Source organism: Gopherus flavomarginatus, chromosome 12 (genome assembly GCF_025201925.1).
Source record: "Gopherus flavomarginatus isolate rGopFla2 chromosome 12, rGopFla2.mat.asm, whole genome shotgun sequence".
Classification (NCBI taxonomy): Eukaryota; Metazoa; Chordata; order Testudines; family Testudinidae; genus Gopherus; species Gopherus flavomarginatus.
In genome coordinates, this window is record NC_066628.1 from 46,125,054 (window position 1) to 46,145,003 (window position 19,950).

General features: G+C 49.4%; 1 protein-coding gene across 2 annotated transcripts in view; it reads right to left on the reverse strand.

The window, feature by feature from the left end:
• Positions 1–1,795: 1,795 nt before the first annotated feature.
• The window catches only part of RGS9 (regulator of G protein signaling 9), a 67,105-nt gene continuing 48,950 nt past the window's right edge, over positions 1,796–19,950 (reverse strand). For both annotated transcript variants that reach the window (XM_050920652.1, XM_050920653.1), the window contains exons 13-19: positions 19,064–19,179; positions 18,451–18,538; positions 17,586–17,724; positions 16,129–16,214; positions 12,640–12,757; positions 6,671–7,173; positions 1,796–2,960 (exon numbers count right to left, since the gene is read on the reverse strand). In XM_050920652.1, coding sequence (XP_050776609.1) covers positions 2,804–2,960; positions 6,671–7,173; positions 12,640–12,757; positions 16,129–16,214; positions 17,586–17,724; positions 18,451–18,538; positions 19,064–19,179 — 1,207 coding nt within the window. In that variant the 3' untranslated portion in view covers positions 1,796–2,803. The remainder of the gene's footprint in view (positions 2,961–6,670; positions 7,174–12,639; positions 12,758–16,128; positions 16,215–17,585; positions 17,725–18,450; positions 18,539–19,063; positions 19,180–19,950) is intronic.

Below are 19,950 nucleotides of genomic sequence, written 5' to 3' on the forward strand. Positions count from 1 at the left end.
CTCTTGCTCACTGGGCTGGCAGCAAGCGTGCTCAGTCCTGGAGTTGGAGGAAGGTGTCTCGTTCTACCACACCCTCCCTGGCTGATGAAGGAGCTGCATTGATTGGCTCCTCCCCACTCTCCCCAGCCAGAAGTGCGTCCCCCATCTTTGCCATATGCTGCTGTCTGTCAGGATCCATCACTATACAGGGACATGAATGACCAGTGCAGAAAGCCCCCAGCCCCCCCATCTCTCTTTCATATCTAAATTAAACATTGGAATTGGAACTGTTCCCGTGAAATAAGGGCTGGGTGGCAAAGCCCAGCTGGAAGATTTTAAGGCTGAAGCCAATATATTACATAGGTACTCTGTGCTGTCCCCCATCTCTCTGTCTCTCACATACACACCCCACACACGCCCTCATCTCTCTCTTTCTCAACACACACCCCATACCTATCTCTCTCTCTCTCTCACTCACACACCCTGCACACCTACCTCTCTCTCTTTCTCTCTCTCACACACACCACCCCCATCTCTCTCTCTCACACACACACACACCTCGCACACCTACCTCTCTCTCTCTCTCACACACACACACATCCATCTCTTTCTCTCCTCCCCAAAGATCAGTTTAAACTCAATGGTGAGCCTTGTAAGGCCACATCATCTCAGGAGCTGGATGCACTGAACCAAAGTGCCCAGCAGAGGGCAGCAACTCTTTCACAAAAAACAGACAGGGACAGCGACTGGCCCAAGAGTCTTGCAGAATCTTCCTCTGGAGGTGGTCGCTTTGTGACCCCATGAGAAGCTGCGGGAAACCTTCCCACCCAGTTGCAAAGAAAGGGAGGTTCCTAGTGACGCCCAGGCTGGGACCCCTGCATTAGAAACCTCCCTGCATGTAATGCTGGGCAGCAGGAGTGTGGTTCGAGACCAGGCGTGTTTGAAATCTGGCAGGATTGCCCCGACGGGCCAGGGTTTAGACCATGCACAGGAAAGGGTCAGAGGGTAGTGTCGGTGGACTACGATTTAAATGAGGGTCCCAGTTCTCCTCCCACTTACACCAGTTTTGCCCGGTGCCAACTTCAGCAAGGTCCCTTCTGGTTTTCGCTGAGGTCACTGAGAGGAGAATCCATGTCTGTTTGTGGGCAGCCTGGCAGCTCCCAAGATGGCGAAGGGAGTATCTCACATCTACCTGACACAGGAGCAGGGTGGAAAAAGCCCTGAGGGAGCCACATCCTGCATAGAGTGTGGGTCTCTAGGACAGGACCATGCCAGGTGGGGGGGCACCTGGAGACCTCCAGAGACCCTCCCCCCTCCACCTTCCCTCACCACCTTTAAAAACAAGCTCCTTCAGAGGAGATTAAAGAAGAGAGGTTGTCCTATTACAGCCTTGCCAAGCTGGGCTCCCTTCAGTGATTCCACTGGTGTCCCTCTGACCCACCCCAGCTTTTATATCTGTGTTAATCAAAAGCAAGTGGTGATGGGCCTGAGCCAGAATCGTGAATCTGAACAGCCTGAGCTTTATGGAGGGGATAGGGGAGAGGTGGAATTCACACATCGGCCCATCACTAAAGAGAAAGACTCGAAAGCAGATCTTCAGCTGAAGCAGCCAATACAGCAAACGGCATTGGGCTCAAACAAGTACAATGCGTTAAACAGCAGCTTCACTTCCAGCCACGGAAATCAGGTCCATGTTATCATGAGTAGGAGAGGCTAAGACTTTAAATGCTGCAGTAGGAATCAGCGTGTTGAACTATTTCAAATCAACATGGACACATCTCCACATACCATTAGAAAATACAAAAAAACGCCAACACCTACAGTCGCGGGCCACGTGGCCTATTTACAAAACAACACCCAAGGTTAGTCATGTTTAGGGACTGCCACTGTACATGGACTCTTCTGTAGAAACGGAGAAGAGGACTCTCTTGATGTATTGACACCGTACAAGGAAGGTGATTTCTAACACTCTTGGCAGAGATGCAATTCAGTTGTGGGACAATACATCACTTTCATGTTCAGGTGGGCCCAATCTACTAAGTTTGGATCTAGGGCTAATCCCGATCTTCCCAAACATTCAGAAGGGTGGTTGGATCCAGGGTGTCAAGGCCCATCTTGGCACTGAAGGCCTATTGGAGGTAAGTGGAAAATAAGTCCTTTGATTTCTGTGGGGTTCACTTTTGTTGTTGGCTAGTGGGTTATGGCAATCCATCTGCCTTACAGTTGCCCCATGAGGATGTCTGAACTTAGATTCTCTTCATCCCCCAGCCATCAGATGCCTTCAAGTTACATTTCTTTAAAATTCAAAGCTGTTAATAATTAGAGATGGGCCTGAACTCAAACCCAGATTCCCAAGACACCCAAACTTTGGAGATGCCTAAAGTCTGAATTCCAGTCTTAGAGAGGCCTTCAAGACAGTTACATTTCACCAGCACAGCACTTACCAACACCTCAGGATCAAGAAACTACTTACATGTGAAAGAGTATCTCCAAGGACATATTTTTATCAGTTATAAGGCAGCAAATAAGGTTCATTTATCAAAAAGTCAGTAACAGATGAGTCTGACTTTCTAAAGATATGAAGGAAAATAGGTCAGGAGACCCTTAGAGTTCCCGAATTATACACAGATGTGCACGACTGGGTCTATTACTCATAACCAGGGTAGTTTGAGCCTCTTTGACGTTGAAACATAATTCTAATGCACTTTTTAGCAGCATGGTTCATATATTGACCTGTACGTGGTGAACCTTGCAGAGTCAGGGCCTGGAAAGAAAATATCCATTTATAAGTAGGTCACATCCTGTCTGCCTTAAGAGCAGCTTGTTATCCAGCTTTCCCTTGTTCTGTAAAGTTCTCCCAAGGGCAGATAACTTCCTTCACAGAGTCCTTACAAGCCCGGGGGCAGTCATCCTCTTCCTCCTCAGAGTCTATTGGGTAGATTCTGCTCTCCAGAGGAATATCCACTTTTATCTGGAAGAAGCTGTGTTGCAAAATGAAAACTCGTCATACACAAGGCACTTTCTGAAGTGCTTTCTGAAGACAACCAATGTGCAGCATGGAGTGTAGCTTTGAGTTTTTCTATTTCTCAGAGCATACTTTATGGACACATGCCCACGTGGCTTGAAGAGGGGAGAATGTACATACCAACCCCATTGAAGCAAAGGTGCTGAGTGCCACAGTTCCACAGTCAAGTGAATTAAGAGGTCTTGAATTTGTGGGTCTGTTTTTGCCGTTTAGGCTCAGTTACCTGGTCAGGAACAGAGATGGACCTAAAAGTGGCAGGGGAGGGCTTTCCATTTGGATTAATTTTAGGCTCGGGGAGGAACCAGGGCTATGGTGTGAGGGTGATGGAATCTCTAGGCCAACATCTCTTGGGTCATAGGCTGGTGTTGCACTATTTTGACCCCAAATGGTGGAACTCTTGAGATCACCTCATAAGGTTCCCCCATCTTGTTATCTGTTCTTCCACCTCCATGGGCCACATCTGAACCAGATCTGGGGAAAGACCCCTCCTGCTGTTGGAACCAAAGCCATAGGAGTGCATTAGGAAACTCACTGGAGTCTGAGAAGTCAGATTTGGGAGGCCTACTTGCTAGACTGCTCTGACATTAGCCACTAATGTCTTTAAGGGCAACAACCAGTGCTGGATCTTTCCAGCAATGCTGCCACCTTCTCTGCCTATTATCAAGGTGGCCATTCAGCACAAGAACAAAGTGCTCACACCAGGACAGAGAGGCATCATTTGAAGATCGACTGTAACTGGAGACAGGCAGCACAAAAACCAAACAAGCTCTCCTGTGGTTTTCAATTAGACTGTAAAACAATCCCTTTGTGGGCCTGAAGCCCTATTCTTCTTGCAGGAAAACACATTAGCTCAGAGAGACCTGCATGAGGTAAGATGACCGGGAAGGATACAGACTCCGAGGAGGCTCAGTGTGTGTCTATCAGCAGCCTCCGTCCCTCACCATCAGTCCCTGCAGCTGTTTATCTATCATACTCGTATGCCCTCCATCGTGATAGTATCTGTGCACCTCACAATCTTTAATGTTTTGCTCTGTTGGAAGATGCTAATGGCTGCCACTAGTCACAGATCTGGGTGAAGTCTAAGCACTCACGTGCTGGATCAATGAAGGAGAAATTAAGTGTCCTTTGTTTAATGATAGCTGACCCAGTAGAAGCCACCACACAAGGCACAGACCAGCACAGCAAGGCTAAACCCTGGGGGCTGAGGTGTTTCCCTGGAGACTGGTTGCAAACATGGGGGCTGGAGCTATTACTGGTTGACAGCTGTGTGTGGGTGAAAGGAACCCAAAAGCCAGGAGACAGTGAGAGAAGCAGTCGTAACTGCAGCCCTGAGAGGGAGCAGAGACAGAGCTCTGTGGGACAAAGGACTGGCTGGACAGGCAGGCTTGGAAACTGTGAGCCAAGAAACTGCTTGCTGCTGTTTGTTTCTACTGTGGTCAGGGAAACAGGACTGTGTCCACATTCCTTGTAAATAAACAGGATTGCACCAAATACCTGACTCATAATCAATTTCCGCTCCTAATAGAAACAGCCCAGCAAGGCCCTGAATATGGGATAACCATTTGGGCCATGGGGAAACAGGATTTATCCTTCCAGCAGTAAGGAGGCAATATTATCTTGGTTTTACAGATGGGGACAGATGCTAAGTGACTTGCCCAAAGTCACCCAGGGAGTCTGTAGCGGAGCAGGGAATTGAAGCCGGGTCTCCTAAATCCTAGGCTAAAGCTCTAACCACTGAGCCCATCTCCCCAACTCTTGTAAAGGTCTGCACCAAGCAGAGGGTTGGAAGATCCCTCACTACATCCCCAGATACAGCTGTGTCTGAGGGAGGTGAGGAGGAGGAAAGACGACGACACTGAGGAAGGGGTAGGGTATGTCAAACATACTCAGGCACTGGGGTACAGGAAGCCTCAGAACCACAATAACCCAGGCAGCTCGTTCTCACGGAGCAAGGTGGACACAAATCCTGCCAAACAGAACTCCCATGGACTCCCTGCTGAATCCATGGGCAGGGCTGCCCAGGGGCAAAAGGAACCCTTTGACAGGCCCCAAACCAAGCGGGCTTGCGACCTGCCAGGCAGGGTCAGAGCGTCCCTCACGAACATTTGCCCCACGAGGACCTCTGTCACAATGGAGGGCAGTTGGCCCAAACCTGCATCATGGCTCTGCGAGCCAGGTCTCAGCACCCGAGCAGGAGATGAGCCCAGCCCCATGGGATAGGAGCCAAGCCACCGCTACAGGTGCAGGTGTAACCCACACAGCTCACTCTGCAATACCCTCTTTCCCCCAGTCCTCCCCTCAGTGGTAATTCTTTTGGGGGCGGGGAGGCTACATTTCAGATTTGGTCCCAGCCACCCCCCGAAAAAAAAACCCTCTGTGCAGCCCTGTCAACAGGGCACCCCAGGAGCATTGCAAGCAGCAGGCTGACATGGGAATTTGCAGTCAGTGGGCACTGCAGCCCATGTAATGTGGAGCAGAAGGGCACAGGGCAGGGAAAGTGAGCGACATTGCTGTTAGCCCCCTCCCTTGCCGAGCTACAGGCCCAGGACACTGGCTTACCTTGGGGGCTGCTGCCCTGCAGGGCTAGCTCTGAATCCAGGGGAAGGCAGCAGGGCCTACAGGTGAGGCTGATCTGTAGCCTCCCACACCAGCAGGCAGTGGCAGAAATGCTGTATTGCAACCTCCCTATCCCTGGGCTGAAAGGGAAACTGAGGCTGCTCTGTTAGCTAATGTGTGTGGTGTTCTTCTGGCTTCCTAGCTTGTCTCTACGGGGTTGGGGTGTCATCCCCATGCCCACCCTATCCACAAGTTTCCTGTGGGCCCAATGAGCAGAGGAGATGGATGGTTTCACGCACACAATGGACAGGTAGAGGCGCTAGCTGGATGGGAGCAGGTGTGAAACTGGTTTAGGCACAGCAGGCCGGGCCTGGCTATAGAAGTTAAGCAAGAGCTGGGGGCTTGGGAAACACTGGGAGAGATCTCTGCCCTTCCTCCCACCGCTGAGCTTGGGGCTCTTCCCCCCAGAGCTCACCAACTGCAGCCTCTGGCGATCGTGGTCGCTGAGAGCCTGCCCCAAAGGCTGGTGGTGTTGGGGGAGGGGGCGTTTGCCTGCTGGGTATTTCCCTCTTTCCCTTCCCCCATCTCCTTATTTGAAAATTCTGACAAGTTGAAGAGCTTTTCAGAAGTTGTAGGTATCTTGGCAAGACCCTCTGACTTCTCAGGGCTCTTCCACTCGTCGGTGAGGGACAGAAAGCGCCATTCTCAGTTACTCTGGCCCTGCAACAAGTGCGGTGCCGGGGGGGTGGGGGCGGTAAGCCACCTTTGCACGCCCCATGTTCTGAGACTGCTCAGTGCCCCGTGTTAGAGCCATCTCAGAGCTGTGCTAATTTATACCCTATTGCTTGCAATCCCATTCTGAGAGCATAGCCGTAGCACTGTGAGCTCTGTCCACATTCCTCTCTGCACCTGGCCCACCCAGATGTTCTCAGGGGGCCGTGTCTGCCCCATGGGAGGCCCCTTCGTGCTGTCAGAGTGCAACATATAATTAGGCGGAGAGAGCATGGCTAACAACGTGCAGACACCACTACCTGGGTGTCCCTCTCACCCAGGCTGGCTGCCTGTAATCACTCAGAGCTGAGTTCCTTCACACACCACAGGTGTACTTACTTGGTCACTTTTTTGGACTTCTGCTGCAGTTGTTGTTCCAGGTCATCCAGTGGCTGGACCTTTCCGTGGGTGACAGCCGGGCACTTTGGTGAGAGAGTGGCAAACACCGGTGAGTTTAAACATCCCCGTTTCAAGAACCTGCTGAAGGACAAGGTCGTCCGGGATTTGGGAAGTACCTTGGCTTCCACATTCCCTGGTACCTGGCTGTTGCAAGTGCCCGATTCAGAGTCCACGGAGATCTCTGTGCTCTCAGTGATAGAAGGAAAGTGGTTAGTGTTAGACTCATTGGCTTCCCACTTCCTCTCCAAGCAGGGGGTGCTGTCCAGGGCTACGCTAATGGGTGAGGGGCAGACAGTGCTGTTTGGCAGAGTGATGCGTCCAGGGGATTGGAAAGGCAGGTTGTTTGGGATGTGGCAGGAGGGGTGCGGAGCTGATGGAGATGAAGGAACAGAGATACCAGTATACACAGCCAGGTGAGGGACCGGAGCAGTGAACTGACACAACTGCAGAGAAGAAAAGGAGACATTTTAGAGCAGGAAAAGCTGCCTGCTAGTCACGAGATACACAACCCCAAGCCCCGAAACCCTCCCTCTAGCTACCAGCTGGAAATAATTCCCCCGGAGAAGGCAAGTGAGAGATTATGAGCACTTTGGGGGATATATAGTTTACTGGAGTTCAGAGATTACATTGGGTCAGGTAAATACCTCAAAAGGTAGGTAGGTAGACTGTGTGTATGAGAGACTGTGTGATGGTGCCCTCTAGTGACTAGCCCTGAGATAGGCTAAGGGGCCCACTATGACTAGCTGCTGGAAGAGCTCTCTCTTAGCTCAAATGATAGCGGCTTGTGTTCTGGGATTCGCAGGACCTGGCATCACTGCAGGATGTACATAGCAATGGTGGTTGTCAGATCCATAACAGCAGGAACCTCTTTATCTGTCTGGCACTGAATTACCCCTGGCACATCTACCGTGCCATAGAAATGCTGAGGATTACTAATAACAAAACTCCAGAGAGCAAAGACTCAGATGGTGAATCCGGTTGACAGCTTGTGGCCCATCCTGTAGGTGAGGCTGATGAAAACTTAGGCTAGAATTTCCCCACATGGAGGGCCTCTGACTAGGCCATAGGTGGAGAGGAGAAGCGCTACCTGACCCCGGATGTGTCCCCTCAAAGAGGCTCCTGTCTGCTGGTTCAACCTGCTGTCTGCTCCTACAGCCACCAAGGGGCATCCCTAGCTGAGCAGCATGGAGCCCATGGGGCCGTGAGGGAATTGAGAAAGGGAGCAGCTACAGGGCAGAGCAAAGGAAAGGAAAAATATGGAGAACAAAAGAGAGAGACTGGACAGGAAATTAAAAGGAGGGGAAATAACTCAGGAGAAAAGGAGGGAAGGGAAAGAGACAGAACAAACGAGATGGTGGTAGCTGGGTCAAACCATCATGGTAGCTGCACCAAACCAACGCTGGAAACTGCTTCCACAGGAATGGCCCAAACTCATTGTAACCCTAATGGAGGAATTTAGTCATTTTAAAGAGATTAGTTGTAAGCAGGGAGTTCTGGGAGACTATAAGGCTCTGTTATTGCTAGTTACAACTGGGGAGCATATCTAGTGACAACCCGGTTAGCCCCCGAATCCATTACAACATGGTTAAAGCATATAGTGAGGGCGGGACTTTGGTTACGGATGGCATAACCAGGCTAAGAGCTGACTTGAAGGTGCCTGTGTGATGGACACCATCTTAGCTGACTCCTCAAGGACTGACTCAGGGACCTCCAGAACTAACAAGCATCAAGGCTGTGGCTGTAACCGTCTCGTGACCTCCGCGGGAGACGTAGTGCGCACCCTCACCTATGGGTTACACAGGCTCAGAAGGATAATTTGCCAATGGTTTTATCTTAGATGATGCATTTCAGGCTTCTCCAAGGCATGGCTTTCCCATAAGGTTCTAAATAAATCTCTACCAGCAGAAATAAAAATATGCTCAGCTGTTTACACAAAAATGTTAAAAGAAGCAGCACAAAAAGTAAATACACACATGCAAAGAGACAACACAATGAAGGACAAACACAATGGTCTTTTCCATTTTCTACACATACTTTTATTAGACAGATGAGCTAAACCAAATAAAACATGGAAATGATGGCTAAAAATCAATGGAGATCCATTGGAATACAATGAAATCCAATGAACACGAAATCCAATGGCAGATGCGGAGTGAAGTTCAATTCATAACATGCTGGGGCGGGGGGGCTGATAAACAGTCCTACTCAGAGAAGATGAAGAGCAAGGGGTGAACGCAGCCAGCTACAAATGGAATACACTGTGAGACAGAGCACCAAAAATGAGCTTACTTCTAAGAGTGCTGGTATTTGGTCATGATCTTACCAGTCCTGGGTAGATGTTTCAAACTCACAGGGTCTGCCTACACTGCATCAGAGGTGTGACTGAAGCACATATTGACGCAGTGAAGCTACAGCAACCTGGCCTGGTCAGGCCCCCCCAGGACTCTGGGTACAGATGCAAGCAGCTAGCCCCATGCTCTGCCTGTACTGCTGTGCCTTCCCCACTGCTGTTGTTGGAGATAGCTACACTTCTGTCTACCCGGGCTGCAGACACACCTCTGATTGCAGGGTAGAAATGATGGCTGGGTAGTGTTGAGACTTAGATAAAATCTGGGGAAACCAGTCAATGGAGGTGAGAACTAAAATAGATTCATTAAGCCGACTGACTGGAACCTATTTTATTATTTGTGTTATGACAGCATATAGAAGCCCCAATCATATATCAGTGACCCATTGTGCTAGGTACAGTACAACCTATAGAGAGACTATAGAGCTCACATGGTCCTTGGTTTCCCTGAGCTGTATATGAGCTTACAGGAGATCCCACATTGCCTCGGACTGACCCTGCTAACTGCAGAGTGCCCTCAATAACCATGTAAGTGGAGAGTAGCTGACAGTGCCCAGCACCTTGCAGAACTGAGCCTGCCAAGCGTGGGATACGTTTGAGAATGTAGTGCCTGCTCCTGCTCCCACTAAAAGCCATGGGGATAGTGCCATTGACTTCAACAGGAGCAAGAGCAGAGCTTTAATAGGCAGGCATCCAAATCAGCGTGAACAAACCAAATACACCCCACGTTGTTTCAACTCCTCTAGGAAGACTTTTATGTTAGCGCAGCTCAGGAGAGCTGCCTGCACCCTAACCAAATGTTAGAAGAGGAGCTCCTCTCATTTTACAGTGATATCATAACGGTACACAGGGACTGCCAGACTGGATCAGACCAGCGGTCCATCGAGCCCAGTATCCCGTCTCCAATAACAGCCAGTACCAGCTGCTTCAGAGGAAGGTGCAAGAAATCCTGTAGGAGGCAGATGGGGATTAACCTGTCCCCTGGGAAAGGTTCTTCCTGACCCTTATTAGTGGGAGGCTGGCATATACCCTGATGCATGACAATTTATATCCCTTCCAAAACCCATGGGGGTTTTAATCCTTCTAACTCTGCATGTTCCCATTACAACAAAATTTTGTTCTTACCTGCAAGTTTCTTACCTACCATCCAAAGCTGGCACTCTAGCATGTTCTGATGTGCACTTTTGGAACATTCTCACCTATGCCCAGGAGGAAACGAGGACTGGACAAATGTAATGGGATCTGACCACAGTTCAGAAAGGGGCTGCAGCAGAATGGTGACAGTACAGGCTAGAGTGGGAGCAGAACCTGGCACAATCTGGACTCTTGAGCTAGGATTTTTAAAGGAGCCTATTGGAGTCATGTCATTAATAATGGGATTTGTGTGTCTAATTCCTCTAGGCTGATTGGAACCTGGCTTTTCCTGGGAAGGTCAATTAGGTGCCTCCAAGGACAGGGTTCTCTATGCCCTCTCAGGCAACTGTTAGCCCCTGACTGGTGAGGGCATCTCTGTGGGAGGAGTGGGGGGTAATGGTAAAAGAAAGAAGCAGCCCAGAATAGAAGCAATGTGTGTGAGAGATGGAAGGACTTCCCTTCGCCTCCTCCCTCTCCCCACTGCCCAGGACATTAGGACTGGCTGCTGTCTCGGAGACATAAAGCCCTGGGTGGAACAAAGGTGCACTCGCTCCCGTCAAATTGCAAGAGTTTGGCCTGAGAAGGGACCTCACAGAGTGGTCCAAGGTGATAACGGGGAATGCTGGTTACTCCCCAACTCACAGCTCCAAACCCTTACGTGGTACGGATGGCGTCTCTCGGAAATGCACCACTGCACAGCATGGCGACAGCCTGATGTGGAAGCAGAACAGAACTTCTGAGCAACGGCCGCTGAGCCTGTGACCTTGACAAATGCTCTGGGAGCTAAACTACACTGGCTACTGAACAAGTGTGAAGCTGCAAGGGGCTGGCTGAAGCTGGCATGGCTCTGCCCCCAGGGAAGAAAGGCCCTCGGGCTAAAACTCATGTCCAGATAACGAGGAGAAACTGTTTCTGAGATTCTTCACCTCCACAGTACCTCAGCCCTGTTGCCAGCCACATCCTGCTCTCGCTGCCTCCAGGAAAATCAACCCAGCGAGAGCAGTGGATGAGCAAGACTGAAAGGATTAAAAGGTTTTCTGAGCCTCGATGTTTGCCCATCCCCCAGCATCCACTAAATTCTGAAGGAGGAGGAAACTTCTTTACCTTCTGCCCCTGGGTTTTCCACAAATCCCATCATGTCCTGGTGACCTTGGCTGGTCCAGCCCCTGCCAGTCCAGGCAGGTTTGGTATCTCCCTGAAATGTGCTTTGTACCTAACTGCAGGGTTTAGGTTTCAGGAAGTAATTTCCACTCCCCATCCCCTCCAAAAAGGAACAAGAGAGTATTTTATTAGACTAGGGGCTGAATCAGCCCTTCTGACCTCTCCCAATTACAGCGGCTTCTGGGCTACAAGCCAGGATGACCACTGGAAGCTGAGGTTTGTTCATTTTTAACAAGGGGAAAGAGCATCGCAGGGCAAAGACAAGACAAGAGCAAGATAGCGTTGCTAAAGGAAACCCATCAGGAGCAAGGCACTGCTCCTCTACTCCTCTGTCCTAGCTCTTCCCTCCAGGCCCATGCAGAACTCATTACATGGGTGAGTTCCTGAGGGACAAGGAGAAATCGCTTTCCCTGACTGGAAGTCTCAGCTAACCATGTCTAGGCTGAGATCTTCGAAGCTGCCTAGGGAATATGGGGGCCCAATTACCATTAAAACAGCCTAGGTGCCTTTGGAAATGTTAACCTTGTTGCTCCCAGCAGGAATCCACCCCTATCCTTCTGCACAGCAGCCGAGCTCAACTGCAGCCTCCACGTGCTCCCTCCTATAGCCACCTGGGTGCAAGACACCCGAAGCGGAGCCGTGGCAGATCTGGCCAGCTGCACAGAGCAATGCTTGGGGTACTAGCAGTGGGCATGCACCCACAGCATGCCTGAGAGCGCCAAGAGGTGATGGACCTTCTTGTGCTCCCCCTGGGGTGGGGTGGCTCTGCCCCACCTGACCCAGAGGATGGGGACAGGAGAAGGAACTGAGTTCTGTGCTGCCTTGGGCATCGTAACAGAATCACGACACAAGTTCTCTGGGTCGTGGGCAGGGATTTAAGAAGCAGAGACACACAGATGGAGGTTTGGGGCAGTTATAAAACATCCCTTCCTGGACTTGTAAAAGGAGCACATGGCATGGGACCCACAATGCGATTCAGACACAGCCGGCTTTCTGACTCTAGCAGCATTTTCATGCCTCACAGTGCTTGTGATGTGACATCTGCTGCTACAGATGCCATGGCAACCTGCAGGAAGCAGGCTGCAGGGAGAAAGGGGTCTGGAAAGGTAAAGCAGCACTGACACCTGCAGGTGGGGGGCAGAAATCTCCCACCAGCCTTGCCAGCATCCTCTTGTCTTTCCCCTGCTTTGTGCCCTAGACAAGGATCTGGAGCCTACTTAGGAGGCTCCTGCTTGAGCTGGCTCCTACGGTCCAGCTTGCTCATAACCTGGGTAATATCCACGTTGGTTGCTGCTTCTTTGGCCTTTGCCTCTTCTTCCTGCTGCCTCAGGATGACGGGGCTGGGGCTGGAGCGGAGGTGACGGCGTGCAAATGGGAAACTGGAACTAAGTAGAGAAAGAGAGAGAGAGACAGAAGCAAGGAGTTACTGGGGACAGAGAGACAAAACTGACCAGAAAATGGGTCCCTGTCACCAAAAGCCCAAGGAACTTGCTTGGAGGGAGAGGGGTTGTTAGTGTCCTCCATTTGGAGCAAATGACCTGCTTAACCCAGCAGAACCCAGTCCAGACACAATTAACATCGGTATCAGAACTCCCTTTAGCTTCTTCAGGAGCCAGGCAGGGCCCCAGACTCATTCCACGATGCTGCAAATGTTTATGTCTGCACATGACTATCGTGCCACCAATGCCAGTGCAGTTCAGCCTCAGAATGCACTGATCAGACTTTTCCCATGGCATTTCCTGCAGATTCATCCTCACGGCCCGTTTTCACGCCGCCCAGATGTTCCTTTGTTATGAAATTTCATACAAGCAGTAACGTGATGGTGAGACTGTGCAGGATTAAGACACTTCACGTAAACCCCTTAGCTGGGAAAGGCTCCACAGTGCCATGAAGACGACATGAAAATGGGACCAGGTTTGAATCAGCCAAACTGCTCAAATGTCACAGATTTCAAATTGTGCTGGGAATATTTTGTCCAACTCTAGTCAATGAGGGCCCAGTTCTGCCACCTGTAATCACTCTGAGTTCACACTGAAATCAGTGGAACTATCTGCACAGGAAGGTCTGACTTATCACGAATAAAGGTGGCAGAATCTGGCCCTAACCAAGGAAAATGGCTGTAAAATAGTAGCAAGCCCCCTCTCCTGTCTCATTTAGAATCTCTTAGAGAGGACACTGGATACAGAAACACCTGAATTCTGACACCACCCCAAGTCCAACAATAACCCCTAAATTTCCCTAGGCTGGTGCCAATTATTCCAAAGTAACAGACTTGTTTTCGATACACAGCAAATAACACAGCAATTCACTGAGCAAGCAGAACCTGGGCTGAAATCCCTGAGCATCCAGATGGCCCCCGGTAGAGAAGCAATACCAATTACAGAAACAGCCCATTCAATTAAATCCCTGAGGCTATGCATTAGATGTGTGTGTAGACTCCTGTCACAGCGTCTGAACAAAGGCAGTGCATATATGAGATAACATATGATGCTGATACTTGACACTTTGATCGCATCTTTCAGCTAAGGATCTCAAGGCTCTTTCAAACAGCAGCTGGTTATGAATTCCACCAGCCCTGGAGACAGGTGACATAATACCCATTTCACAGAAGGATATGTTGAGATACAGAGAGACGAAGAGCCTAATTTGTAAATGTGCGTTAGTTCACGTGCCATTTCCACCACTGTGCCAATTAGGAAAATGCATGTGCAAAGTAAGAGGTGTATGGAGCGTGCCCATTTTAAAAGCAAACATGGCCTCAGTGAATGGACTGAAGCCATGCAAATCAGTTGCAGAGCTGCCAGCAGAACAAAAGGGTCCTTGCTCCAAGCCCAAGATATGGGAGTAGCAAACCCCTCCATTATACACATCGGAAGGTAAGTAACACTGAGCCTGAACCATTGAGGTCAGTGGGAGTTGTGCCACTGACCTCAATGGGATTAAGATTGGGGCCATTACGTCCTTAATCATCAAATGTGCTAGAAGGGATGGGAATGATGGATGAATGCTCTCTACATTGGCCTAACTGCTAGTGACATCAATGGGCACTTTACCATTTACTTCAATGGGGGAAGTTAGACCAGCATCTCTCAACAGTCGGTCCATGAGAGCTCCCTGACAGTTTAGGAAGGCAGCTAGCCAGTCCCTGGTATCAAAAAGGTGGAGAAACACAGTTAGACCAATGCTCAAACCCCGCCCTAACCGCTCTGTAGTGAAATGCACTGCCTGTTTGGCTGCAAATTACTTCCCTCCCTTCCTGAGGAGTTTTGCCTTACGCCATCCTGAGCAGACCTAGAGCAAGGCTCCTCTCTAGCCTCTGCTCGCATGGCACATCATGCTCTGATGGCCCTCTTTGGCTGTTTACACAGGAGCTTTCATGTCCTCTGTGATGCACAGATCTCTCTCTCTCTCCACTTCCTTTGCTTTTCCATGATGGAACCATTATCAACAACAATGAAAACAAGTCTCAGATAAGCAGCCTTTGATGTGTTTTTCTCTCTCAGCAAACGCTGGATGCTGTCTGAAGTATGAATACTACATCCCAGGAGCAGCTAGCTGCAAACATGAATGCATTTGCCAGAATTACAAGCGACCTCTCCGGGATGTGCGGCACGGCAGCAAGACAGTGGTGGCAGCTGGGCGTGTTACAGAGCTGCACATTGCATCTGCTGGGGGATGGGGGGAAGAATCCTGATCAATCATCATCTACTATTGCAGTGCTACCTGGAAGGGCCCTGGACCAGGATTCTGCACAGCTTGGTAAGGCACAAGAACAAATCAAGAGCTGGTGTCTCTGCAGATGAACACAATCTCCTGTCAGGGATCCCAACTTCCTGGAAGCCTGGGGTAATCTGGCATCTGTATCTGCTCCTCAATGGCCTTAACACCACTTGCCAGTGGGAGTGGCGGCCCCCAGTAACAACCTGATCCAAAGCCTATTGAAGTTAGCAGGAGTCTTTCCATTGATTTCAATGGGCTTTGGATCAGGCCCTATGAGAGCAGAGCTTGTAAGACCCCCTCCTTCTTACTTGCTGGGTTATGGGCTGTCAGGGGCACAGAAAGGAGCTCCCTGTCCCAGAGGCAGCAGCCACCCCTTTTGGCTCCGACGTGGCAAGTTTGGCCCAATGAGACGCCTATACTTAAACCAGGCTGCCTGAAGTCCCTGAAACTGCTGTGGCAGCTGATACGAGAAGTCAGCATTTGATCTGGAAATAGTCTTGTGGAGCCGGATTTTCCAGTGCCTCGCACCTTGTGCCAGCGTTCCCACCAGTGCAAAAGGGAGTGTCAGACACTATTACTCCGCTCTGCTTTGCACTGCTGTAAATAGCTACCCGGGTGCAGGGCCGTGAGCGCTAACAGCACACAAATGCCAAATGCCATGGAGCAGAACATAGTTACCCCATCTCACCTTAAAACCCAGAGGGCTTTGGATGGGATCCCTTTATCCCGCACAGGTTCTCTCAGGCCTGATGTACAGCACCTCTCTGGGGACAGGTAATTACTAGCTCAGCAGTCACAGCCTTTCCATGCAGACGCAATAGACAAAAAAAGGATTTAGCACTTGCCAGATAGGCTCTGACTGCACACAAGCCATTTCCACGGGGTTCACACACAAACAGGGTAATCAGCAAGACTTAAATCCACTTTAATTAGACAAATGTCTAAATCACAGTCATTTTGCTGAAACTCAGGCTCTTTGTATCCCCGGTACAATAAAAAAAGTACATTGCCCACAATTATACCCCAATTTACTTGCCTTTTTTTCACTGTCTCTTGGGGCACAATGGCCTTGGCCAACATCTCCTTGTATATTGGAGACTTTAAATAGCGACCGTAAGAGTCCTACTGGGGGAAAAAGGGAAACCGGTAGTTATGGACTGCAAACAGCCTAATTAAAATCATCTCTGAGTACAGCTGCTCAGGAGCCAGTGAGGCTGAGAAATTAGAAATCCTGCCCAGCAGATCTTATTCATTAAAACCAGCAGCTTCTCAATCCACAGGAAAGTCCCCGATGGAGAATTCAGAATGAAAAGGGGATTGATGAGCCTAGCTCAAGACTAAGGTCTTTTAGGCTATGTCTACACTGCAATAAAAAACCCACGGCCCCGAGTCTCAGAGCCCGGGTCCACTGACACAGGCTCCCAGGGCTTGGGCTGCGGGGCTAAAAACAGATGTTCGGGCTTGGCCTGGAGCCTGGGCTCTGAGTCCTACCTCTCTCGTGGGGTTTCAAAGCCCAGGCTCCAACCCAAGCCTGACCGTCTACATTGCCATTTGGAGCCCTCCAGCCTGAGTCAGCTGACCTGGGCCAGCCAGGGGTCTTTTACTGCAGTGTAGAGGTCCCCTCACTATCATGGCAGTGACTTCACAATCTTGTGCTAGGCCATGTCCTCAGCTGGTGCAAAACAGCACAGCTCCATTGACATCAATGCCAGTTTTCCCCCGATGCAGATCTGGCCCCCAGTGCCCCTCTTTTCTAAGTGTCCTGTCTAGCCCATAAGTGAGGGGAGGTCTCAGCTGGGGCAGTATTTCTTGTTACCGTAGTTTAATGGACTGCACTGACTTGATCTATCTGTGAGTCATGGCTCCAAACATCAGATCTACAATAGGGTGCCTGCCTACAGAGAAAGGGAAAGTGCATGAAAACACAGGACAAAAAAGGTATTTTTCAGGGGCAGCACCACAGCATATGTTCTTGGTACAAATGGCACCTCACCCATTTGTATCCCAGTATTCTGAACCTTCCCACAATTATCGCTGGAACACACTATGCTAAAAGGGGCTTCCTCTCACATGTTGACCTGATCTGGGATGCAATAGGGTGGGCATCTGTAATTCCACAAAACAATAACGACAATTAACACTCAGATAGCACCGTAAAGTGCTGTACAAACGGATTAATATAGACTCATAATGCTAATTAATTCAGGGAAGTTCTGTGGCCTGTGTTATACCGGAGACCAGACTAGATGATCATAATGGTCACTCCTAGCCTTATAATCTAGGACAGTATTATCATCCCCACTTGTCAGATAGGAAAAAGAAGCCACAGAGGAGCTAAGTGATTTGTCCAAGGCTTAGTGTGAGTGAGTGGCAGAGTTAAGATTTGAATTTGGGACTCCCTAGTTCATAGCCCTTATTCTGTCCACTAACTAGAGACATGGAAAGGCACGGACAAGCTGGAATGCCTTCCGGATTTGTAAACAAATGACAAACCTTTTTCATGAGCATATAAATATGAGTCTGAGCAGCGTCTAAAACGTAGCGATGAGGGTGCTTGAGACCTCTGACTGTGATGCCCATCGTTGTGCCATCAATGTTAATCCAGCGCCTTGCCCCTGGAGCCAGGAAGAGTCTGAAACCAGAAACAGTCAGTTTCATGAGGTGAGAACTAACAGAGACTATTCTGCTTCCATGGATGGAACGAAAAGTGCATCCAACTGCCAGCCAGAATTCACCACTGGTTCTTTGTCATACCCTAGGGGAGTAAACCTCCCTTTTGCCAGAATGAACGCCTCAGGACCACCTACAATCACATGCTTTGATGCCACAATTTACAGTATTAACAATATTTTGCACTCAGGACCTGCTCCAAAACCCAGTGTGGGTCTTTCCATAGACTTCAATGGCCTTTGGGTTAGCCTCTCATCTGGAAAGCTCCAAGCGCTTTCACAAATATTAATGAATGAAGCCTTATGACACTAATGAGAAGTCCAGACATAATACCCTCCCCATTCTCCCGACTGGATAGAGGAAGCTGAGCATCACAGAATAAGACTGAGGCAGAACCCAGCGCTTTTGTCTTCCAGCAGGACTAACTCTCTCCTTTGTATGAATCATTGGGTGCATAGAGGAGGGGGAAAGTTGCTTTATAATAAAACAACGTTTGTTTTCTTTATCCAAAGGGGCTTCCTTCCTACAGCGGGACTATCCCACATGCAAGCTTCATGCCAGCTCCCAAAGTAAATCCTGGCAGATACTCAGCTTTACACTTTTCCTAGAGGAGAGCAACACAAGACAAGGATGGGGATGGCAACACATCAGGAAGATGGACTGAAAACCAAGGCGTCCTAACACTCACTTGTAAATTTCTTCGGCTTTTTCTTTGACCTTGGATTGGTCTCCATACTTCAGGTCCTCACAGGCTTCCCAGAACCCCAGGTTCTCTCCTGAATAATGAGGGATCAGTGACAAGGGTGGGAGAGGGACAAAGAAAATGATGGCTGAGTGAAATAAAAACCCTCAATTGAATTCACTTGATTCAATATTTGCTGGCCATGCACCTGAAACTCTCCTATTATGACAGTCACCCTGAGGCCTTCTGTTTGGTGTAGGCTTTTTGATGGCTCTCTGCACACGGATGAATTTCACCCTAAGTTCATATAAAATTGACATGTGCAATTTCTTATTAGCATCAGTTGATTTCTTGGTGCTCTGTCAACAAACCAGCTCACTTTGCAGAGTGGGTTCTTTGCCGTTGCATTTTATGTCCTCTGCCACTAGATGGTATTGCATGCCTGTCTCCCCAGCCATCAACGTCACTTCTTAAGACTTCCCATTTTTGTCTCAGATCACTGCCCCTATTATAAGGCAATGGCTTTTTAAAAATACCCCGTCAGCTGCCACGGTGTGTGGTAAATATGCTGTAGCGATGCTGAGAGGGTGATGGGAGAGGGACAGGAACACAGACCCACCACTGAATTCTTTCTTCAGGAACAGCTGGAAGTTCTGCCGGCCTTTCGGGTCCCTCATCAGCTCGTTAAAATTAAAAGCCCATCGCTCCACGCGCATCCTGGTAGGGATTTCCACTCTGCAAAGGTTTGAGCACAAACACCACCATTTCTCTCTGGAGTCAGTTCACTGCAGGATTGGGCATATTAATTAAAAACAGAACGGCCTTCGCTGCAGTGCCAAGAGATTTCCCAGCACTGTTTGCTTTCTGGTCTGCTGTAATGAGCTCCTGAGGTCAGCCCACTAGGTAAGTGGCAATTAAACAACCTTCTGCACAGTGGGGTCAGGAATGACAGTCAGAGGGTACAATTCTGCTCTAATTTACACCAGTTCTGTACTGGTGCTGCATCATTGGCTTGCTACTGCTGATTTACATTGGCATGAGGTTAGAATCCAACACAAAATATCATTGCAGCCCGCCAGCAACACAACACAGCGGTGTACTCAGTCTAACTGACCAGTTCATGTGTGCACTTGCAATGGAATAGATCTGTCAGGGGACACACTGTATGGGGCTGATGCTTCAGTCCTTAGGCAGGGAAATCTCCTGGTGAAGTTTTGACTGCCCAGGATCTCAGGACTGGGGTCCACACCTATAACTTAGCTAAGGCTGCTCCCTTGCTCATAATTGGCCACATTCTTCTCTTGGGTGAATGGGAGCCCCTCACACTCATCCAAGAGCAGAATTAGGCCCAGAGGCATGGTATGAATTTATGAACTCCCATGCCATTAAGGAAGACTACACTTAAAGAGAAGGCAGATGATACTGCAAGTACAGACGTCAAAACTGCCCAGGGACCACTGACCTTTCCACTGTCAAGCTACCTCACACGCGAAGAATAGGAAAGCA